At 43.8% G+C, this 24,936-nt stretch overlaps 1 protein-coding gene across 1 annotated transcript; it reads left to right on the forward strand.

Annotated features, from left to right (window-relative positions):
- The first annotated feature begins 1,276 nt into the window (after nt 1-1,276).
- On the forward strand, nt 1,277-20,364 carry htr7c (5-hydroxytryptamine (serotonin) receptor 7c). The gene is made up of 2 exons (XM_003974698.3): nt 1,277-2,150; nt 17,606-20,364. Exons 1-2 carry the CDS (start codon nt 1,684-1,686, stop codon nt 18,342-18,344), a joined length of 1,206 nt encoding a protein of 401 aa, XP_003974747.1. The 5' UTR covers nt 1,277-1,683; the 3' UTR covers nt 18,345-20,364.
- The last annotated feature ends 4,572 nt before the right edge of the window (nt 20,365-24,936 follow it).

Here is a 24,936-nt window from a genome sequence, read left to right on the forward strand (position 1 = left end):
AAGACTGAAATAATAAAAGAAAAATCATTCACCTTAATTCCAGAAATATGTCATTAACCATGTTAAAGCCTCTTTGCCCAGCAAGCAGGTAAAAGTATTATTTTGTATTAACTGTGACTGATTGAAAAATGAAAAGTTAACAGAAAAAGGCTGGTAGATGACAGCCTGGGCCGGGTCCATTCTGTGAGTTCAGAGTGAGTAATAAATGGTGACTTGATTAATTCCATTTGAATTGGAAATAGGGGAACGATCCTCCATTCCTCCAGGAAAGGATTATTTGAAGGTTCTGCAGAATCATTTGTTATCTCACTGATTCTCATCATTGCTGTCAGGGAGCAGTAATCCAAACCTATTTAACCCCTCAGACAAGACCCTCGCTGGGTGCTTTGCATAAGCCCCGAGCATTCATCTCCGAGGCTTTCCACCTTGGAACCCAGACCCGTCTCCTCTGATGCTTCTGTGATCAGTTTTGGTAGAAAAGACCAGATCTTAGTGACAGCAGGAGCTCTCACTGGCACTGGTCACTGGCGTTAATCTGATGTGACAGTCATTACAAGCCTGTCTGTCAGAGGCCAGTAGGTAATGCGAGGTAAAGGCCACGGCTGTGGTGGCTGATGTGTGATGGCTCAGTGAAGGCAGGCTGAGAGATTGTGGGGTAGGGAAAAAAAAAAAAAAAAAGCACATACAGGGTCCTTCCAAAGCCTGGGGGTGGGTGGGGACCCAGCTGTTGTGGCCTGCAAGGGGCCATGTTAAGAGAGACTTTCCCATATGGTGTCACTCTTTTTCAGAATCATTGGCAATGCTTGATTTCATTCTGGACAACAAAAATCACAACTAAAAAGTACACAATAGTATATAAACACGTGGTTTCTGTCAAATAACGTTATTGCTGTGATGTATTTATAAAGAATAATTTTCCTTGTTTGGATTGATGACAAAATGGCTGCAGTCTCTTCACATTAAAGAGGCTTGTGGGAATTGCATAATGTATATTTAGATCACAGACCACCTCTTTTAGGCATCATTAAAACTATAAATGATTTTATTCAGTTGAACTTGAAGGGATTCTGGTGCTGAAGTGATTCGGTTGTGTTTGTTCACGTGTTCGGCCAGTGCAGACAATAGAGATGGAAAAAATAAAATTCTATCAATAGAATTCAACTTTACAGAATTAAATAGCACGCAGGCTATTTCGATGTCGTTGTGGGAGGTACGGGGGGGAATACTTTCTGCTCGTGCGCAAAGAGAGTGAATTATTCGGATTCGGAAGCGGCGTCGCGCCACTCCAGCGCGTCTCCAGTTATGCGTCACACGGATAGGTGCGGTTTGCGCAACGCAACTCCCTGAGCAGACCACGTTTGCCCTTTAAGTGAAACGAGTCCCACATTTGGAGCTGCTGCTTCGCGTCAGACCTGTAACTTTTATCGTCTCCCTCTCTTTATGGAAGTTGCTTTTTCTTCAGGGATGAAGCGCGCACCTATCGCACTTCCTGGACTGCTTTCTAAATAGAACTCGGTGAACAGCGTCAGTGAATTGTTGGTGTCTCTGATGTGGTTCATTGGGAATATAATCCATCTCAAACCGCTGACGGGGAGCCGAGCGCGGCTTGCACGAATCCAAACATGCGCGTAATTGGCACTGGCGAGGCGCCCTTCGCATTGCTCTTGAGATAACGCTGTCGTGATGTTCAATACTTCGAGAATCGAGCACACTTTTAACAAGAAGGAGGATATTTCCGAAGTTCTAAATGGCACTCTGCAGCGTCTTTACACCGTCCTGGTCACCATCAGTCCCACGAGCATGTGGAACGAGTCATGCGGGGAGCAGCTATTGGATTTCGGGCGCCCGCAGAAGATCTTTATCGGGGTGATGCTGGCGATCATCACGGCGGTGACGGTGATGGGGAACACGCTTGTGGTGATCGCAGTGAGTGTGGTGAAGAAACTGAGACAGCCTTCCAACTACCTTCTGGTGTCCCTGGCCGTGGCGGACCTGTCAGTGGCCATAGTTGTGATGCCCTTTGTGATAGTCACCGATCTCACCGGGGGCAAATGGCTTTTTGGAGAGGTATTCTGCAACATATTCATCGGGATGGATGTAATGTGCTGCACGGCCTCCATCATGACCCTGTGCGTGATCAGCGTGGACAGGTGAGTTTCCAGATGCATTCTGAATATTCAAACCATCTGTTTGAATCTTTGAAATGGCTTCAGAATTAGGCAGGAAATAAGGAAGGACTGCTTTATGGTACACAGCACATGGGATAACTCATTTAAAGGAATGGCCTAATAGAGGGTATTAGCATGCCTGAAACCCATGAAGCAGAAAATTAGCAGTCAGATAATGCAAACAATTAGAATTAGAGGTGATGTGTCTGTAGGATCTGTAGACCAGGTCAGACAAACTTCATTTGACATGATCTGCTCCTGATTATGTCTCCATTACATTCAAACCCATTTATTACACAGGAGTTGCAAATTGTACTTTCTGCTTGGGTCTGCTCTGACTCACTGCCACCTTGCTGTTTTATATCAACAGTGTTGGAAAATTATTTATGAAAGCAAGCTCCAGCATGTCCTCTTTTTACATGAGTTGCTTCAATTTTGGCACTACGTGAAGCCCCTGCAGCCCATCCTCCGCATCCCTGCTCTTTTGGGTTTTGTATTAGCAAATGATCCTGATAGCTTGAGACAAATGAGAGAGGTCCACTGCTCCCAGTACGATCCACAACCAAATACAAGTCATGAGATCAGTGTTCTGCCTCAGTAACCACCAGTTCCCCACTGAAGCAATGTTATCCTCTCGTACAACTGTAGATTTAGTGGATGTGCTGAGCCCACGGAGCTAAATACAAGAGAGCCAACGGCATTATTAAAAGAAGTAGATCATGGCTGTCCTACTGTGATGAGGCAGCCGGTCAGCTGTATGTCTGATAGAAGCCTCAATGTTTTAGGCTGCAGGGTTTGAAGGTAAATGGATTAGTTGTGGGTGAAGCGAGGGTCATTATGTGTGCTTATAGTGTAGTGTTAAAATGGGTTAAAAGGCATAAGAAAAGATAATGTAACCACTTAATTTAGACAACAGGTCTGAAAATTAAATGAAGCTTTAACCAAAATGAAATAGCAGTAAAAGGAATCCAATTAAAAGCTACTGTAAAACTCTAAAGACTCTAATTACAAAGCAAACAAGAGTCAGGATGAACTTTTTAACTTTTTGACTTTAATTAAGTGACACAATCATGATTATCTGTGTGGAGTAGATAACACTAATACTCATTCTCAGGAATGGGGGGGGGGGGTGGATAAAGGGACTTTGTTAGATGGATATTTAAAGTTAATCCCAAACCCCTAACCCTAACCCCTAACCAGGAAGTGAAATATGTAAAGGGGGCGTGGCTTATTCTTCCCCTGCAGCCTGTCACCAGGGGTCAGACATTAGGTCAGAAAAACCAATAACCCATTGCTCTGAAGTGCCTTTACAAAGAGACTTTTTTTTTTGCCACCATCAATAGGAAAAGATTTTTATTTTAGTGGAGGTTATGGGGTGGAGGTTACGAAGGGCAGCTGAGGGCATTTTGCTTTACGGACAGGCTGCCCTTAACTGTTTTAACCTTGATTTTACAAACCAGGCCTGTTGTAATGAATTAATAGAGGATATTTGACACATGATCACAAGTGGCATAATAAATCTGATTCAACAGAGTCACAAATTGCCAGTTAGACACTTGATTAGCGGGAGCAAGATCCTGTAATTGGAGAGTCCCATGCAAGGACAAATGAATTAAGGGAAGCTCAGGCTAAGCACAGCTTTGCTTGTGGATGATGACAACTGGGAGTTCTGGGGATGATGATCTGCCAGATCTCCATGGGGAAGCGGCTATAGGTTATGCCAATACGTTTGTGGACGCAGCGACCACCCACTGTATATGGGGCCAGTGGATTCTTGACCTTGCTGGGAGTTGACAGGATGTGACAGATGCTGCTAACGTCCTGCTGGAGAACAACTTTACTGAATTCTCCATCCACCTTAGCAAGAGTCCTGAGAGTCTCCCTTTAAACCACGTGGGTGGGTTTTTTTTTTTGTTTTTGTTTTTTTAAATTTTAGCTTCTTCAGCTAAAACAAGCTGCCAGCTCTCACTGTTGGAACCTAAATATTACATATTAAATTTACTTCACATTTAGATTCACATGGATGAAGTTATACTGAGATTTACAAATAAAGCTCCTCTTTGCCACAAGGATATGCTGGTCCCACATCAATTACACAGTGGAGCTGTTAAATGAGTCGTTGTTCAGTTTTGTACTTTCGTGTCACTGCGCTCAACACAAATATATTTTGTTATATTATGATTGATGACAGCATAACACAAATTATTGATTTTCTTGTTTCCCAGAAGTGTAGAGTTTTAATACAATTCTTATAGGTTGTGTGTTAATTGAAAGCTGCATTTGGGGGCTTTGCTAATCCATCCATCCATCCATCCATCCATCCATCCATCCATCCATCCATCCATCCATCCATCCATCCATCCATCCATCCATCCATCCGTGGGTCAACATCCGTGGGTCATGTTGTGCAATAGTTTACTGGCTAAACTGTTTACTCTGAGGCATTTTAAATATTTAAAAGAGAGACCAAATATGGATAAAGCCACCAGAAAAAGAGGAGAGCATGTCTTCTTTTCTAACATTTCTGATTCTAAATTCTTAAAAAGACACATGACATAAACTCACCCCTGCCTGGATCAGGAATGGCTCATCCTCGTCATTTTCCAGGACTTCAGAGTAAAACAGCTTCAACGTCTCATTTAATTAAATAAATAGAAAGTTAGCATTTTGCCTGGAGAGGTCTTTACAAGAAATGTGTAAATATTTTTAAACTCTCTCTTTATTTATCTGAGAATCTAAATAGTTAATAAGGTAGTTCATTCAACAAAATGTTTTTTATGTTCCGACCATGCTGGAAAGAATTTTTAGTCGTAAACCTACACAAAAGGTTTGATGTAATCATAAGAAATAACTTTGGTGAGGGCCCAATAGCAATATATCTGATGAGCCTTAACGTATTCACAATTAAAACATAATGATATACAGTTTTTCAAAGTTATACTGTTTAGTGTTGTTAGTATATAAAAAAATCAAAAATTACGTGTTCAAAAATGGGCATAATGTTCAGATATTCACACATATTCATTCACATATTTACAAAGCAAAATAATGAGTTTTGCTTCCGTAAAACCTGGATTTTCTTTAAAGTTGGTTTTTGGGTCAACAGTTTACATCAGCAACACAAGCGTTTTATCTTCTGTACTCGTCTCAGGTAAACATTAGCTTTGCAGTCATTCCTCACAGATTTGCAGAAGCAGAAAAGGTCATCAGTCCTGTCAACCGCAGACTTCCGCTATTGTATTGATTTTTTACCGTGGGTGCAAATGCTGATTTGCAGCCAGGAAGTGTTGCTTATGGTTCACTACCCATTCATCTTCTCCATCCTCCATAAGTGAGACTTAAATGCAGCAAACTGAACCTTTGACACACTTACACCTCGACCCAACCTTCACAGCAGTGTCGTCTGAAAATCAGGGCTGTTTGTGCACGTCTGTTTCATTCGATTTCTCCTTTTTGACGCAATATCCCAGCATGCACTTCCTGAAGAACTTGCCTAAAACTAAAGATCTCTTTCTTTTTTTTACCATCAGTGAGTAATGTGCTGTATGTTAAATAATTCAAATCTCAAATATGAATGATTTATTCACAACTGTGGGAAGAGTAGGTTGTCCTTTTCACCAGTTCTTCTCAGACATCTCCAAAAAGAAAAGAAAAAGCCAGCATTAAAGGAACAGTGGAAGGATTGTGGAGCGGCAGACAGAGCTAAAACTGCAGCAGATCAAGAATAACCTGCTTTGATATGTTGGATTTAGGTCAAGAAGTGCATCATGTAACATGAAAACCGAGTAAACTTTCCTGCTAAAGTTCTGCTGGAAAGGAAACAAAGTGTAGGTGTGATCAAACCTTTAAGCTTCTGCTGGGGATTTTCGTCCAAAAATCTCGCTGCTGCTCCCGCCTGTGGATGGCGGCGGGATTAGCCACAGCTTTCACATCAGCGCTGCCTACTGGTATGTCACCGATGAGCTGATTTTCTCAAGCAGCCCCCGCGTTGACCCGCCCTCCCTCCTCTGCGAGGGTGGTGCATATGATTGTCCCAAGAGAGGCTGTCCTAGCTGGGGGGTCGCAGCATTCCACCTGGGTGATGCAGCCTCAGGTAATCCGATGTGACGCCTGGCTCCGTTCCCACAGGCGCCGCCCGCATCCCAACTGCTCGGCCACCTCGCTGAAGCGTGGAGGGTTGGGCGTCTCCCTGATAGATAGGCCAGTGTGAACACATCAAAGGCCGCTTGTGCTCACGAGGGAAGGCGGGAAGTGTGTTTCCATACTAAACAGCATCCTACAGTGATTTGTTCAATCCTGTGATCCATCCATTTTACACAGAGTTCTATATTTCAGGGGTTTTGAGATGCAAACATGTTTCAGCTCAATCATTACTCAAGCAAACCTGCACCATTAAGTTAAATCGTCGATGAATGTTGCTCCTATTATCAGCCACAGCTTTGCTTCCACCCTGTTTGACTTCTAATGCAGCAGCACATGAGGAGGAACCGGAATCCTCGGGTTTCGTGATCAGATTGGGTCCCATGTGGAGCAACGGCTCCAAGCAGAGCAGAAAATCAAAGAACAAATTTAATGCGGCGGCTCATCATTCATGTCACGGTTATTCTTTAACCCTGTTTTAGCTGAAATATATGCAATCTCTCTGGCAGTGACAACCAGAGGTGAGTAGTTTGGAGGATTATTGCGCTGGATTTTCATGCATAGGTAAAATATCCTAATGTAGATTTGCAGTTTGGCTCATGGATCTTTTCCATTTAAAATAAGCTTTATTAAAATTTGAGTCACTCTACAGGCGATGCAGACAAATGTTTGGTGTGTGTTGCTTAAAAGTTACTACGGCAACAATTGACGGGTGCTGTATAGGGTGTTCTGCCCTTTTCAACTTTGCTTCACCTGTTGTGCTTTATTGTGTCATTTTTCTATGAAAATTCACTCCGACAACCGACGTTGCGCTTTCACATCCTGTTTCAGGAGGGGGTGGGCTTCAAAGTTGTGTCGTGGTGTGAACTGCTCTGCATCATGGGTTTCTGTGGCGCTCAGACGCGGTGCTTCTTCGCTCTTGTGCTTGTACACAAATTGGCCTGAAGAGTGGTGCATCCTGCTGCCGTTAAACCCCAAACAACAGTGACCTTAGCTAAAAGCACCGCCACCTTTCTCTGTTTCTGTCTTCATCCCTCAGATTGACTGCTCCCCTTTGTGCTGCTCTCTTCGCAAGACTGAATTCTTTGTGGTTTCTTTGTCTTACATTTTGACCCATCAAACAGTCTTTCTGATGCCGGGGCGTACGGATGCAAGTATTTGTGGACCCATCATTTTTCAACAGTGGGAAACGAAACAGAAACGTGAAAACATATGCCTCTCGGGCGGTCGCAGACTGCCGTTGCATTATTGAGGAAGTTCATGTCAGGCTGTGGCACAGGGTTCATCGCTGTAGCTACGCTGTTCTCATGGTGTCAGTGACACCACTGCTGCATCCGTGCTTTAACAAGGAGCCTGTTTAGAATTGACGAGACGCCTATTTGTGTTTAAACAGCGCAGAGATTCACTTTTCACTGGCACGCGCCCTGTGATTTGATTTATTTGGCTGATTTATTGGCTGCCCCTGCAGAGAGCCACTTAACTCAGATTCGTGAAGTCAGTGAAATCTCTGTGAGCAGCAGCTCTGCACCATGTCTGAATTGTGGAGTGTAGTATTGACAGATCAAAAGGCTTCCAGGAAGCGCGAGTTCATGATTTTTATGCGCCGTCGAGTGGGTTTACTATACTATACTAAGTTGACGTTCCTGCTTTACTTTATGGAGCTGGAGTTAACAGCGTTATGATGCAAGTTCCTGAAGAGCTGCATTATATGTCACCTTCCCTGTACATTTTGAAACTGAGCAGTCAAAATTCAGAGATGAGGTTTATTTTGTTTGGCCCTGCCTGTCAGTCTATTTAGCCAGCAATCTCCAGAGGCAGCGAGGAGAAAACAGCAAAGAGCTGAGTGACAGTAGTGTGGCATGAATCACGCTTTGTGTTTGGTAGATGGTTCATTATTCATCAAGATTGAAACAAAGGGCCACCAAGCTTTTACCAAACGCTGAGGATAATTTTTTGTATAATGAAGCAGCGGAGAGATCCATCATCTTGTGAATCCTTGATAATATGCCTTGAATATTTATATCTCCAGCTTTAGTATTTGCGGTTCTATGATTTAGCATCAAGCTAGAGCAGAAATAAGAGCCAGCTGTACTTCTTCCTTATCTTTGCTTGCTCTTTTGGCGTATCGATATGGAATGGAATTCGAGTATTGGAGCATTTCTCAGCAGAACGCACACAGCTGCTGGAGGACATGTGTTCACATTACTGACTCCAAAAGGTGGATCCAATCTGGCGTCCACTCCCATGGAAAAATAAGGAACTGTTTGTTCATATAGAAAAGCATTGCTGTTTGTAGCACCAGTGTTAGTTAGATGGAAACTTTTGTTTCATTGTTACACAAGAGGAAGTTGTGCAATGAGATTTTTGAGATGAAAACAAGTTTTAATTTTACACTTCCATGGCGGCAATTTTTTTTTTTTTTTGGTACTTAATGAAGTTTGTGATAAAAAAATGAAGGAAACTTCCCTTGGGCAAGACACAGAACCTTGGATGTGACCACCAGAACTGGGTCACGGACCAGCGCTGCAGCCATTCTTGCATGCTTTAAAGTGCCTGTGAGTGCAGTCCTGTCTGAAACTTTGGAGCGCTTTACCCCAGCACCTCCTGAGACTCCTGTTAGGGTTCAACAGAAAACGAATGATTGATTCATTCATCACTCAATCAATTATTGCTTAGTTGTTGACGCTGTTGTTATTTCTGGTGATTAAGCTACACTGATGTGAATTAACAAGGTTCATTTATCAACTCTGAAATAGCAAAAAATACACTTTATACAGCTATTCTCACTCATTTACATGTAAAAACAATATAAAATGATCAAAATAGATGGTAATGCGAACAGTTAATAAAACATGGTTTGCATCAATATCAACAAGAAAAAGATGTACCGTACTATTCTCAGAATTAGGAAGCTAAAAAAAAAAGATTAGCTTCCTAGCCAGGAGCGGTGCAGCAGTGTGGATTGTGTGGGAGTGTCTGTGAGGATGTGTGCATGGAAGTAGACCCAGTGAGATGGGAGAGTGTGCACTATATTTACTCCGTGTCACAGCAAGGTTAAGGCACGTCTGTGCTTTTCTCCTAATTTGAGGTAAAGGACTTTTCTGCAGCTCAGCTTCTGTGGTAGAGTGTGCGACTGTGAGGGAAACGATCTGACAGGCACAGATGGGGGACTTTCTCACATTAACCATCCCCCAAAAATCTTATAAGATTAAAGATTTGGTGATTAAAAGTTGATTTTTCATGCCCCATCCACTATTGTGGACTGCTGAAAATAATGCTTTGGCCCAGATGAAGCTGGATGCGCTGTTTATGTGGGCTCTTGTTTGCCCCTGATTATGCGCACTGCTCTGGAAATGCAACACTGACCTTTATTCCACCAGATTATCAGGATCATTACCTTGTTTTCACAGCTGTGTTTATTCACCTACAGCAGCAATTTAGCTCATTTCTTTCAAATGATGCCGCACGACAGACAGATGGTGACACCGTGGGGCAATGTCATCACACGAATCGTGTATGTGAAGGAAAATACACATATATGAGCTCAAATGAGGATAGGAAGGACCATATTTAAGACAGCATTAAAATATTAAAATAACTTATAACGCTAAGCTAATGCATTCAGGAAGTCAACTCAATAAAATATGCATAAGGGCCTAAAATTATTTTTAGGCTTTTCCTTTCTAACCTTGTTGACTAACAACCATAAATAATATAAAACCACAAAGCTCGTGTACCCAAGTATCTATATTTTTGGATTCTGCTGAGTTTACTTGTTATTGTGGGTGAAGATTAAATAATATATTTCCCAGATCATTCTAATGTAACAAAGCAGAAAATCATCATGTCTTTTCACGTTGCTGACGCGTGGGAGAAATGGTGCTCGCGGCTTTAGGGACCCTTCAGGGAGGCCAAAATGAAAAATGCGAAGTGAAATTCTGAATTTACACAATATTCAGTCTCTGTCTCAGCCCTCGCTGTGTAGATAAGCGATGAAGATTCTCCGCTTGTGCGCATAAACTTACATGTCTGTGTCTGAAGTCCTGATGTGGTCATTTGGTGCAAAATTACTTTAAAGTGAATTGACTTTCTCGTCGACAATCACGTCCATCTGTCTGATTTTATTGGTACAACCTTGGAGTGTCTGATCAAATTAGAATAGAACATCACATTCACCTTTCTTAAACCGGTTTCAACAATAATATTTCTCAGTAAAAGACTGAATTAATTCATTGTATATTTTCCTGCAACTGTGACCCGACCTGTGACCTTTCAAACACACAAAGTTTAAGGTCACTTGCATTAAACTATTCAATTTGACTTGCACATTTAAAACATTTGGCTGCATTCAGCTGATATTTTAACCTATCTGGCACAATACAAAGCTTCTATAGCCTTAGTGGGACTTTCAACTTAGCAGATGTTAAATTGTTTATTTTTGTAAAGTACAAAGCACAATTTGTCTCAACTAAAATATATTTGCCTATATGGGAGTGACTGTGGGCTTCTATATTCTTATCATACTAACATTTAACAGACAGATAATATTTATGCAGTGTGTAAAAATACCAGGATTTTGTCAATGAATGAGCTTTACATTTTCATCTTTTCTTTTCATGAAATATTGTTGATATTTTCAGTTCCCCAAAATAAAAGGTGATAAAAGTCTCAGTGTTCTGCTGGATGTTACACACAGGCTGTAGTTCCTGAAGAACAAATGGGATATATTTCCTCCTCTGCTGTCCTGTCACATTTGTTGAGCCACCGCATGATGGCACATAATGGTCCGTCCCGTTTCCCCAGATATACGAACCGCCGGTGAGACGCCAAATTGGAAGAAAACTGATTCGACTGACGCGAGGAGATGCCGGTTGTATCCTTGGCAACAAAATTACAAACTTTTTCCCCCTAAAATGTCAGCAGCAGAGCAGGGGCTATTGAAGAATTATATTCCTTCCACGCATCTCAGACCTCCTTGAAGCTTATTCAATTTTTTGAAGGTGGCCTTAGTAGGAGTGTGAGAGTCAGGGGGGCTGGTGACGGCTCCGAAGGAAGGTGGCAACGATGGAGGGGCTCTTCACACTCGTGCTCTCGCAGCACCATGATGGGAAAGGGAGAGGATGATGGACTCTCCGGCACTTCTTCGCCTGCCTAACAGACTTGTCTAACAGTGAAGTGAGGATCAGCACAACTCATTAAAATCTGACAGCTTTGCCAGCGCGCTAAAATAGCCGAGCTGTTAGGGGGACGCTGAACACAGCAAACGTGTCACTGTGTGCAGTAAAGGCACTTAGATGTGACGTGGGACATGCAAATGAGAACGTCTTTGTGGCCCCTGCATGTAATATTCCTGCAAACAGAAGCCTGTAGAGGTCTGGAAGCTACACACATCACAAATCATTCATGATAATGGAAGCCTATTGAAGGACTGACAGGGAAAAAAGGCTACATGCATAAAAAGTAGACAGCAATCAGCTGGTGCAACAGTAGCCTAAGGCTCTGAGGAAGTTACTGAAAACCACACAGAAAGATCTCAGCAATCTTCTGACATCTATGGATATTTGAAAGACAAAAAGTACAAAACCTTTATCTTTTACTTCTCAGTCTCTCTCCATGAGCTTTCAAATGGACACAAAGACCAGGGTAATGTACGGTACAAGAGGGACATGAGAGCACAGAGAGGATCTCTCATGGCTGCTGTTATTGGAGTGTGAAGGTTCAGATTTCCAGAAGTCTGTTGGGATGCTGACTCTGGCGAAGGAGCTGAAAGGGAGCGGTGTTAAATAATGAGTGTGATGGAATTCTAAAGTGTTTTTTTCCCCCCCAACATAAGCTCCCCATCCTGCAAATAGCTGTGCGAATATCAGCCCCTCACTCGTACCATGCTCCAGTCTCTGCTGGTCAGATGGCTGCAGCTCAAAAAACGTAAGGGCTGAGCAGAGATTGCCATGAGATGACTGGAAACATACTGAAAACTATATAAAGTGATGCTCTATGATGCTCACTCAAATCTGTGACGCACAAACTGTACAAACGGTGGTTTAGTGGTCGCCAGACACAATTGTGATTCACAAACATTCCTCCGTGGTCTCCGTGGCTAAACTTAGCTCTGATGGCTATTCGCAGGCTGTTTGACATCAGTCTGACCTAACCTGGCAGCTGTGCAGGTATAAGAAGAAATGTGAGGGAAGAAGTGCGTCTATTCAGGCATGAGTCAGTTGCATTTACGTAAGAGTCAAAATGAGATACAAAATAAAACCAGCAACCTCCAATGATGCTGTTTACTTATTCACCACAAACTTGCACTGACTTTAAACAGGTCAGATGAGATCACTTTCTCACGAGAAGGAAAACTACAGCCGAGCTGGTGTCGTATGCGGGCTGTTCTGAGAGGAACGATCTCTGAGTCACGTGTGCTGTGGGGGTTCCCCCAATGGGGAGACGGTCGGGGCATTCCTGGAGGAACGGTTTCCTCGTTCTGGAGAATCCCACCATTGGGAATGCTCATAGTTGAGATGGCTATTATTTTACATTTTTGTATTTACATTCATTTATTTTACATAATGAAATAACTAATTCTGTTTAAGAGCAGAGCAACTGTGCCTGAAGTAAATGCAGCCAGGTTGGAAGATCAAAAGCAGGCACGCTGCACAAAAGGCCCTTATCTCTTCAAGAGGAGACTGTTTATAGCCTCCCCTCAAGTGCAGGAGGACAGGACATTTTAATGGATTCTTCTGCAAAGTTTTTTTGGCAAAACTTGAATTCACAGACCCGTAGATTTCTCAGTGACTTTTTTTTGAGAGAGCGAGCCCATTCTAAAAGTACCCCTCTTCTGCCCAAAGCTATTTCGGCATGGTAAATATTTCACCGTACATCCTCCCTCAGATATAAAGGGCTTGAGAGGTGCTTTTGGAGATGACTGATGACTGGTGCTCACCGCAGAGCCGGTTACAGAGTTTCAAAGCTGAAAATTGTTTACTTGATTGTGCCCTACCTGGCAGCCCCGCAGGGGTAATGGAACTCTCCATTAGGTCGGGTTCAATATTTGTCTCTGGCCTCCCAGTCCCAAATGACTGCTGCTGCTGAGAGTATCTGCTCCACATCCTCCAGAGATGAGAGAAACACTTCACCGTCACCGTGTGTGTCACCGAAGTAGTTGAATATTCATGCAATTATGTGCTTCAGCTGTTTTTGTTAAGTGTTTCAGGAAGTAGTTAACAGATATTTGAAGCTGAACGGTGAAAAAAAAATCATGCTCCACATGGAATTTATGAACCATTGTTGTATATTTAAAGCAATCTTAACAGGAGGGGGCTGGATTTGTTGGATTCATGGCAGTGATTAAGCCGTTGCTTTAAAAAACATCACTGGATCCCGATGTGTTAGCAAATTATAGGCCGATATCCAACCTTCCTTTTATCTCTAAAATTCTTGAGAAGGTGGTGGTGACTCAGTTACTGGAGTAACTGCAGAGAAACAGCCTGTTTGAGTTGTTTCAGTCAGGCTTTAGAGCTCACCACAGCAAAGAAACAGCACTTAATAAAGTTACTAATGATCTTCTTATAGCTTCAGATCATGGGCTGGTTTCTATGCTGGTTCTGCTGGATCTCTAGTGCTGCTTTTGATACAGTTGATCACAGCATCCTGTTACATAGACTAGAACATGTGATTGGGATTAAAGGGACAGCACTAGACTGGTTTAGATCATATTCATCTGATAGATACCAGTTTGCTCATGTCCATGGCGTTCCCTCTTCATACAGTAGGGTTAGCCATGGAGTTCCTCAAGGTTCTGTAATTGGACCAATCCTCTTCACATTGTACATGCTTCCCTTAGGGAACATTATTCGGCAGCATGGGATAAATTTTCATTGATAAATTTTCATTTCACTCAGCTTTATTTATCCATGAAACCAGAGGAGACAGAGCAGTTAGTGAAGCTTCAGACCTGTCTTAAAGACATAAAGTCCTGGATGTCTTCAAATTTCCTTCTCCTTAAGTGAGGAAAAACTGAGGTCATGGTGTTTGGTCCTGAACCTCTCAGGGATAGATTAGATCACATTATCACTAGATGGTATCTCATTAACATCTAGTCTCTCTGTGAGGAATCTAGGAGTAACTTTTGACCAAAATCTCTCCTTTAACTCACACATTAAAACAGTCTCTAGAAGTGCCTTTTTTCACTTGAGAAACATCACAAAGATCAGGAAACTACTGACGCGGCATGATGCTGAAAAGTTAGTCCATGCATTTGTTACTTCCAGGCTGGACTATTGTAATTCTTTATTATCAGGGTGTCCAAACAACTCTTTAAGAAGCCTCCACCTGATCCAAAATGCTGCAGCCAGAGTTCTGACAGGTATTGACAAAAGAGATCACATAACTCCTGTACTGGCGTCTCTTCATTGGCTGCCCGTTAAATTTAGAATAATTTTTAAAACCCTTCTTTTGACCTACAAGGTCCTCAGAGGCCTAGCTCCATCCTACCTGGAGGAGCTAGTGACACCTTACCAGCCCAATAGACCGCTCCACTCTCAGAATGCTGGTCTACTTGTGGTTCCCAGAGTCTCTAGGAGTAGAATGGGGGGGCCGAGCATTCAGCTACCAGGCCCCCCTGCTATGGAACCAGCTCCCTGTCCAGGTATGGGAGGCTGACTCCATCTCTACTTTTAAGATCAGACTTAAAACCTACCTCTTTGAAAAAGCTTAATGTTACTAATTCTGCAGTTCCAGTTACTATCATAGACAGATTATCATACTTAGGGGGTCGTCTAATCATTAGGTCACATCTTAGCTATGCTGCTATAGGCCAAGGCTGCCGGGGTCCAGAAACATGATCACCTGACAGGCCTCTGTCACCCCACTGGGTCATGGTTTCCTCTCCTCTCCTCTCCTTTCCTCTCCTTTCCTCCTCCTCATCAAGCAGGCTAGCTATGCTGATTATTGTGTAGTTTTTCTGCTTCTCTCCCCCCCCCCCTCTTCTGTATTCATTTACAGGTATCGCCGGCTTCGGAGCTGCATGATGACCTCTGGCCCCGCTAACCCGCTGTATAAATAGTGTATTTTGTGTGTGTTTCTGTACTCTGTGCTCTGTGCCCCTCCTCTCCTCTCCTCTCCTCTCCTCTCCTCTCCTCTCCTCTCCTCTCCTCTCCTCTCCTCTCCTCTCCTCTCCTCTCTCCTCTCTTTACCCAGCCGGCCATCAGCAGGAGGGTCCCCCTACATGAGCCTGGTCCTGCTCAAGGTTTCTTCCTGTTAAAGAGGAGTTTTTCCTTGCCACTGTTGCTTGTCTGGGGTCAGGCTCTGGGATTCTGGAAAGCACCTTGAAACAATTTTGATTGTAAAAGACGCAATATAAATAAAGATTGATTTGATTCGTTCAGGATTAGTAGCTAATCTGACCAGATGAACACTTTGTGTTTTCTTCCCGATTGTCTTGGAGACACCAAACAACTGATCCTCCTGGGAAATGAAACTGCTTAAAAAAGGCTCCAAACTCTTAACATTTCTTAAATCAAACATTCGGATGGACTCGGAGCTCTTTAAACTTCTTGTGTGTGTTTGTGTCCAAACAGGTGAAGCAACTGAGCTCAGCAGCTGCTGCCAATTAGAATCACTCAGAAGTGAAGAGGAGGACGTGCAGGAAATTTGGAAACCATTTTGGCTCATTTGCTGACAGATTCATATTCAGGGTTACGTTTTTGTGTCAAAGTAGTTTGTGTTTTCCTCAAAGGTACCTAGGAAATTGAGTGTGGAGTTTAATTCCGACGTGACGCGCGTGATCTTCACCACTACGACTGATTCCTTACTGATAAGGTGCAGAACCATCAAGCTAGAAAAAAGAAATTAAGAGGCCCATCCTCATGTTATCTCATGTTTGCTGTCAGTTTTAGTGTTCTGCTATTTTTGCTGTGCACTCTCACCATTAGCTGGATGTTGTCATAACTCAATGTACAGAATAATGGCTCATTATCTTTAATCCCTTAATGTCAAAATGCGCCAAGAGCAAGCAGACATCCCACAGCCACTCACAGCTGCTCCACTTGGAGTATTAAACGCGTTTATGTTTCTGTTTGTCTTCACAATGAAGAAAGAAACACAGCTATAGGGACTGGATGCACAGAACGTGAGATTTATTTCTGGATGAGCCAGACACGCCATCCTCACAAATAAGCAGCACAGCCACCTTTGTTATGCATGAATAATGCATTTACTGTGTTTCCATTATTTATTCTAAATTCCCACAGCCGGTGGTCCACCCATCTCAGCATCTGCCTTGTATCTTCGTGACATTGCTTGCCGGGATCTTTTCCTCTGCTCTTGTAAAGCTAATGTACTGCACATGCCAGCGAGGGTAATAGGCCAGCAAGAAGAGAGGTCTTGAGGGATTGGTTGGTGGATGAACAAAAATTATTGTTATTACATAACGTTCCCCCACTGTAAGTAACCTGGGCCAAGGGAAGCTCAGGAAACACCCAAAATGAAGCTTTTGTATGAGACGTTGCCTGAAACATGATAACAAAATAGTCTATTTAATTTCACCCAGGTCCTCGAACGAGGGAAGAACTGCTGACAAATCCATTTTTGTGGTTACTTGTTGTGTCCGCGCCTGTCCTTAAAAGGCTGCCCTCGATTAGCACTTCTGTACTTTGCAAAGTTCTGTAAAACCTTAATAAATGCCCGAGCTGTAGTTGGGCTTTGGCTCGTGTAAGCTCTCTATCTAAGCTGCTGATGAAGTGGAACCCACTCAGGCTGACTGGGTGTGATGACCAGGGTGCTTATGGCATCACTGATGGATGGCGAGGCGAGCGGGCGACCGCTGCCTTTTCGTTGAGATGGAGTGAAATTCTGAAATACTGCCGGGAGAAAAAAAAAAGAGTAGAAAAAGTTGCAGCTTTTGTCAATGATGCATTTGATGCTCATGAAGCGTCTGGGCATTAAACCAGAACAGAGATGTAGACACAGATTTATCATTTTGTGGCTATTTTCCCACTTTTCTATACAAATCAGAGCTGGCTCATTTTATGTTAATTTTTTGGGACTCCTCCAGATGGTGTTTGATATCATTGAGCTGCCTGTTTGATTTATTCCCACATGAGAACCTGCCAACTTTTCCAAAGCAAAAGAAGAAGCTCAGATCAAGACCGTTCTGTGAAACTGGTCATTGTCACCATAGAAGACAACATTCACTTATTAAGCAGCGATAACGGGGTCAATACCGAATGTCAAATATGAAAATGAGCCACTTTACATTATATACCTGCCTAGAAGTTAATCCTTTTCTTTTTGCCTTTCCACAGATATCTGGGCATCACGCGGCCCCTCACCTACCCAGCACGACAAAATGGTCAGTTGATGGCGAAGATGATCCTGGGGGTGTGGCTGGTGTCAGCCTCCATCACCCTGCCGCCCTTCTGCGGCTGGGCCAAGAACGTCCACAAGGCAGGTGTGTGCCTCATCAGTCAAGATTTTGGCTACACCATCTACTCCACGGCGGTAGCCTTCTACATTCCTATGCTGGTCATGCTGGTCATGTACTACAAGATTTTCAAGGCAGCCCGCAAGAGCGGCGCCAAGCACCGCTTCATCGAGTTCTCCCGCCGCGAGCGCCTAGAAACGGAGGCTAATGAGGCGCTGCGAATGCAGGGCCTGAAGCCTGCCGGAGTGGCAGAAGAGTGCGCCGCGTTGTCCCGCCTCCTGAACCGCGAGCGCAGGAACATATCTATCTTCAAGCGGGAGCAGAAAGCAGCAACGACACTGGGGGTTATGGTGGGGGTGTTTGGCTTTTGCTGGCTGCCGTTCTTCATCCTGACCACCGCCCGGCCGTTCATCTGTGGGGTAGAGTGTAGCTGCGTGCCCTTCTGGCTGGAACGCACGCTGTTGTGGCTAGGCTACGCTAACTCCTTAATGAACCCCTTCATCTATGCCTTCTTCAATCGGGACCTGCGGTCAACTTATCGTGACCTTCTGCGTTGCCGCTATCGTAACATCAACCGCCGGCTGTCTGCCGTCGGCGTCCACGAAGCCCTTAAGGTGTAAACCGGGATACTGGAGACCCTGAGTTGGAGGATACCCTGTGTTTGTGCGCCTGGTGCTGAATGGCTGCACACGGAACCTTTAGACGAGACAAAAACTGACAGAATGGGAGTCCTCGTTGGGAGGCTCAATTGTATGCCTGCAAAATCTGGAGACAGCAAAATCACTCCTGTGTGTGTGACTCAGTCATTCTATTTTTAGAGATAAAACACAGAGTGAATTTGATGGGCTATTCAAGTCGACACGTAAAGTCAATGTTTTGTCCCGCCTCAGCTCTGGATTGATGGTGGGATAATGGAGTAAAGAAGATGTAAACACACTCAACAACCCCCCCCTTCCCACCCGGACCTTTTTTTAAAAGAGACATGCAGCGAAAATGTGTCTGTATATTAGTAAATTAATTAAAATATGTTTTATTGCGCAGGGTCTCATCTGTGTATATCCCAGACCCATTTGTAACACAGAGATGCGGATACTTTGTGCCAAGATGAACGACTTCACTGGTGGCTTCCCAGTCGCTCCTCTTACAAAATTAAATGGGAGCCCCTTAAATATTTCACACTTTTCTTTACAAAATGCTGATGCCAAGAGAAAGGAGACAGATGGAAAATTATATAAAAATGCAGTTTCCATTCATGGAAGTGTTTGATCCTTAAAAAAAAAATCCTAAACCTCCCCCACTTGCCAGGTTTTTCACATTTTAGCTGAACACTTTAGATGAGCTCATCATGTCGTGCGTGTCCACTGTTTTTACTTCATGTTCATTGGGTTCATGACACCCTTTTCTCAGAGCCGACCTGGTTTTCGACAGCTACTTGTGGACTTTGTAGTGTCACTTCAAAGACCTGATGTGTAGATAATGGAGTCTCTCTCAGAGTCGAGGGTCTGTCAGTCAGACGACCTGAAAAGGACACTCGGCATCGGGAAAAATGCACTTTTCAAGATTTCCTCAGACATGCTCCATCACTCTTCACTCCATCACTCATCACTCTTCTTATTTCAATAGAAACCAGGATGTGGTCACTTCCTACCTGTTTGCGAGCACCCCCCCCCCCGAGCTGAACTCTCTCGCAGTGTGTGTCAAATCAGTCATCAGTGGTTACGTTTTTCTACCTCGAATTCAATGGCACATCTTGCACGGGTGGCCGTGCTACTGTGTCGCATCGTTTTTGTAATGAAGTGCTTTTATATCGTGGAAAGATCCAGACGTCTGCAACTGAAACCTTTGTGGCTATTATCAAACAAACAGCTGTGCAAGTAGAGAAAAAAAAAGTCACTTTGTGAATAAAAACAGTCTATCATACTCCATATGGCTAATTCTAACAATATATAACAATATTACTTCCTCACACAGGTGATCTAGAATTTTGTGGGCTTTGAAGCACAAACATACCTCGCTCTAAGGTCGCATGACTGTGAAAAATAAATAATTCTGAAATGAAAAAGTTGTAGCCGAGCGTATGAATGACTGTTATAACCCCCCCCCCCGGCTGCCTTTGCCCTTGTTATCTACTGTTGAAATAACGGCTTCTGAAATAATAGGACAGGGGTCAGAACGCAAGCACAAACAGAGTTACCGAACAATTTATTTGATGACTTTAGATGGAGTACGGCTTGAATTTCCCACCAGCATTTGAGCTAAAATAATGAGGATGCTGCGGCACACACAAAGAAGAGTATCTCTTTTTTGGAGCAGGGGAAGGAGGCAAAAACCAAAGGGTGTGTGTGTGTGTGTGTGTGTGTGTGTGTGTGTGTGTGTGTGTGTGTGGTGCAGAATATGCTGCCCTCAACAAAACACATTTGCATACACAGTTAATGCATAATGAGGTCTTATGATGATCCAAAATTAAAGTTTTTGGGACTGTGGTGGCTCCTGCGTGGGCAGAACAGCGATTCACTGCAACTAGAGCACGAGGGCCCTTTTTAATTATAGAGTTCATTATCACAACGAGTGACTTTCCACCGCGCACTTCCATCAGGTATGGCTTCATTTACATTAGAGCCTGTGGCATTGCAAGTATCAGTTTTAGCTATTGTTGGATCGCAATACCTCCTGTATGTAGCTGCCGATCCGCGTGTTCGTTGAATGAAGACTTCGAGAAGTAAAGTACCAATTTCAAAATGTATTTAACAATAGAATCAATTCCAGATACAAATATTACAGAGCTCCGGGCCAGTTCATAACCCTAGCAACAACAAAGTTAATTGTCAGGGCACGAAGTCTGACAAGCTAACTATCCCTTGGCCCAGTCCTTTATAGTCACACACATGCAAATTCACAATGTCCATGCAATCCCCCGCTGAGATGTCCCCGTCCTCTTCCTCCAGTCCCTTTGGTGTTGGTAGAGTTCTTCTCTTCCATTGTTTTCCCAGGCCAGATCCCATTCTTCATGCAAATGTGATCATCATCAACCCCCCTGATGTCCTGTTTACAATGAGTGTTTGACACCCCCTGCCTGACTGGCTCCTGAGATAACAGTAGATCAAACAACAATCCTGCAAATGTCTCTGTTCTTAATTACATTTAGTCTACCTTGCCTAACTTCTAAGGGAAGACAGGAACATATGGTGAAACACATAACAACAAGATAAAGACAATTCTCAACACTATGAAGCACAGATCTTTACAATTCCCTGCAGAAAAGTGCAGCAACACGACCCCGGCCAGCCAGGTTGGCATTTTGTTAAGCACATAAGATAACAGGCCAACCCCTCTGGACTTTAGAGCGTCTCCCCTAAAATGTCCGTTCTTCTAGCAGCAACGTCAAGAAGTGTTACTCGCAACGGAGTGAGCGCCGCCACGTCCCCGGAGGAGCTCGTCTGGCTCACCTCACGCTCTGACTCCCCGCATGTGTCATCGCTATGAGTGAACGGGACAAAAAGGTGTGTGATGTAGGAACTCATTAAAGCGAAGAAGCAGAGCAGATGAGTACTCCACATATGCTGTCCACAGGCTTTGTTGTCTCACACACACACACGCACACACACGCACGCACGCACACACTTCTAATTTTAATCCACTCTAGTAATTAAGTGGAAAATCTATGGGGACCTGGCTATCTTGCAACGAATCTGTCACTCCTCTGTACATAAAAGAGGGAAAGGAAGAGCTGCATTTACCACTTCCTGCGGTAGCTGTGAAACATTCATGTGATCATTCCTTTTCTTCTTCCTAAACTGTGCACGTGTACAGCGCACTCGCTGTCACAGATACAATTTAGGTGAGCGACACACAAACAGCATGTTCTTTATTTATGGGATCTCTGATGCGCTCGGCTGCACCGTCCTACTACATCTATACTAATGATGTCATGTTTATACATTAAAGTAAGAGTCTCCATTCAGCTTTGTTATGGTGGCAGTTTTCAGCATCAGAAAATTACTTTCCTGCTTGCAGTGAATTTACCATCACTTGGACTGTAAATGTTGGCTTTCTTCCCTACGTTCCAATCAAACAGATGCCATAATTTCCCCTGTAAACATGTCACTTACGTCTTAATCCGATTTATGCGAAATGTCCCAAAATATCAACTTCTTCCCACAAAAACCACCGTTGGCAAATCCCAGCGCACGTATCTGCTCTTCCCGCGGGGTCGGGCCTGCAGCAGTCGGTTGTTGGGGGGGGGGACGTCTTTTTGCAATTAGCCTCCTTCATAGCGCTGGAAGGGAAATACATGCTTTTTAAAGTTGCCAACATTAAAGTGAGTGCACGCGGGGCAGCCGCCCCCAGTACCCTTCAAAGTGAACACAGACATCTGCCTGCTTGCTCTGTATTGATTTCACTGTCACCTACAGCGCGTTATGAGCATCTGAGCGTTGACTCATTGCTTCGTATTTGCACAACATGCAGACCAAGACTCACAATCCTCCTACATGATGTGGTTTAAATAAGCTCGTCTATTGTTTTCATGCTGTGCGCGATAGAAAAACACGCATATGTTCTAATAACATTATCCCTGTCTTCAATTAATATTGAGTCCGCTAATGGAGATGCACTCTCTCCTATCTTTTAAGGGATCCAATAATCAGCTAATTACTACATTTTAAGGAAGACGGATAAAAGGTCTGTTTCTTTCCCCTCTTCTTAACAAAGTACTTATCAAGCACAAAAGTGTTTGTGCTGTATGTAGGTTTCTTTTCAAAGTAGCTTATATTTTGAATAGTTGACTCATTAGTTAACTCCAGATAAAATAACAGATGGGATGATGCCATGTTTACCCCTGAGACTGGCCAGTACAGGAGGAGATCCAGACAGGGCCAGAAGAGCACATCAACCCGGCAGCAGGTCCAGGAGGAGCAGCAGGAGCCGTGCCAGAGCCCTACAAACCCCCCTGCAGCAGGCCGCCGGTGCATGTTTCAGACCAAAGTGTCTGGAATGAGCAGCCCAGGGACGTGGCTGTGCTGGCGGAGCTGGACCGATCGTGCTCCAAGTAACCTGCAGCATTCATCTCCATCACGGGGACTTTCCAAACCTAAAATAAACTTCATCGCATTTCAACCCGCTGTCCTTTCCTCTTTTCTTATTCACAACAACTCAAACTAATCTGAGTGTTGTCATGCATTATTTTGTGTTATTCCCTAAAAACAGAAAACGGTCCATTAAATAATCAGGCTTGTAACCCAGCGCCCCCATTTGTGATGCATCTACGTATGTGAATCTCCACTTATATAACCCAGGTGACATCATCAGAGAGTAGCTGTCAGCTACTTGACGTTCCCTCAGCTGCTGCACCTCTGACTTTGGAAATTAGTTAAAAAGACAACAGCAGTCAGATGAGATTTAGATAATGGACAACATTTTACACCCTCGGGTCTCAGCATGCTGCTTATGAAATATCAAGTATCGTATAAATGATGTCTTCTGAGTTAATTATTTGTCATGCTTGTCTGCCAGACTTTTTTTTTTTTTTAAAGCAAAATCATTCATCACACATTAAGCAGCAGCCTTGAGACGGACTCATATTTCAATTTGAGGCTGCGAGTTAGCTTAAAAATCCAATTGATCTCCCACTTGTTAATTTGGAGTTAAAATAATACATTTTCTATGGCTTTGACATTCCTTTTGAAGCGCCAAGATTAGACGTTCATTTCCTCTTGCAGGTTGTACGTTACCCTGACAGGTTTCACTCACTAACACGTTTCGACTGGCCCTAATTGCGCAAAGATGGTACGGCTCTGCTGTAGGTGCATGGGGGCAGCCAGGAACGGCTGAGGTGAAAGCATGTCAGGCACCTAGCGAGGACTGACAGCAGTCTGTGAGTGAGGACTGGAGAAAACTGGAACGTTCCTGTGCTGTGTGAGCTGCTTCCTGCTGCAGTCAATCTGCCACTTACTCCCGACTTTGCACATTGTTGCTAACCTGTGTGGAGGAGGGCGAGCGGTTGCCCTTCTGACACCCCGACTGACCCCCAGTCCTGCCGTCATCTCGAGGCGCCTTGACACTGAATCATCACTGCACTGTGCCGGTTAAAGCTTTGATCCACAGCCGAAAAGCAGTTGAACAAATCAAGTAAACTTGTTTCCATGTTGGTTCACCTGTTTCCTTTACTGTACTAGCAAGGACACACTCTTGTGGTATTCATGCTGCATCTGTGACCTTTATGTTGGCAGTGATGTTTGGCAGAAGCTCAGACCATGCAGCTCCAATGACCTTCAGCACATAAGATTTAGAGGACAGCGCTTATGGAGCGTCCATCCTAAGATTTGTGCGCTCACTGACACAAGCCTCGTGCTGCTGACCTTCAGCCTTCCTGTGGCCTCTCACAAGGCAGCTGCGTGGTTAGAAATGTGAAAGCTTGGAGCAGAATTTCCAGCAGGGCTACTGATGGGGAGAGCTGCTTCCCTTTCTGGTTCCCATTTTCCCAAGTTTTTGCTCAAGCTTGCATGTCAGTTTTGACAGTTCAGGAGGCCACACATCAACAGAACACCAATATTCTGTTGCAAAAGCCCCACAAACGCTGGTAACAGAATACACGTGTGTGGTGACGAACACAAATGTGTCATTAATCCATTCATGAATCACGTCCTCCATCTGGGCCGACGACTCACGTTCTGTCCCTTCAGTAGTGTCTGTGCCCTTTTCATCATTGTCTCCATCCTGGCTGAAGCCGTGCAAAATGAGGACGTGGATGGCTGCTTTTTATTTGCAAGAGCGAGATTAGTGTCTGAGATTTCCTTTGCCGATAGCTCGACTCGTGTTACTCAGGCCCCCCACAAAAGGCAGCTCGGCGCTGCTTGAATGGGTCAGTTAACTTGTTCATAATGAAAATGCGACAGACACCAAAACCGCCTGATGCACATGCTGGTATTTGGGAGGAATTAAATACAGATACCACGGACACCGAGACCAAATGAGAAACGTAATGAGATTTTCTCACTTTTCTTTGATGTCAGAGATTCATTCGGAATTCCTCCTAAAACAAGCTTGGTTTGTGTCGATGCCAACGGTGGCACAACCTCCCTTAAAGGCACTAAATGTTATATGCTTCTGGTTCATAATTCCATAATAAAGAACAACCCATTTGCGCATGGGTGAATCTGAAAAAGCAGAGCTCCAAACCAATTAGACTGGCAAAAATATCTCACGAGAGTGCTT

The sequence above is a fragment of the Takifugu rubripes genome, chromosome 21, assembly GCF_901000725.2.
Source record: "Takifugu rubripes chromosome 21, fTakRub1.2, whole genome shotgun sequence".
In the NCBI taxonomy this organism is placed as follows: Eukaryota; Metazoa; Chordata; class Actinopteri; order Tetraodontiformes; family Tetraodontidae; genus Takifugu; species Takifugu rubripes.

Excerpts from the sequence above, each read along its gene's own strand:
- htr7c (XM_003974698.3), top strand. The coding sequence starts at position 1,684 with ATGTTCAATACTTCGAGAATCGAGCACACTTTTAACAAGAAGGAGGAT. Across the intron at positions 2,151-17,605 it reads TGCGTGATCAGCGTGGACAG|ATATCTGGGCATCACGCGGC; the intron begins GTGAGTTTCCAG and ends GCCTTTCCACAG.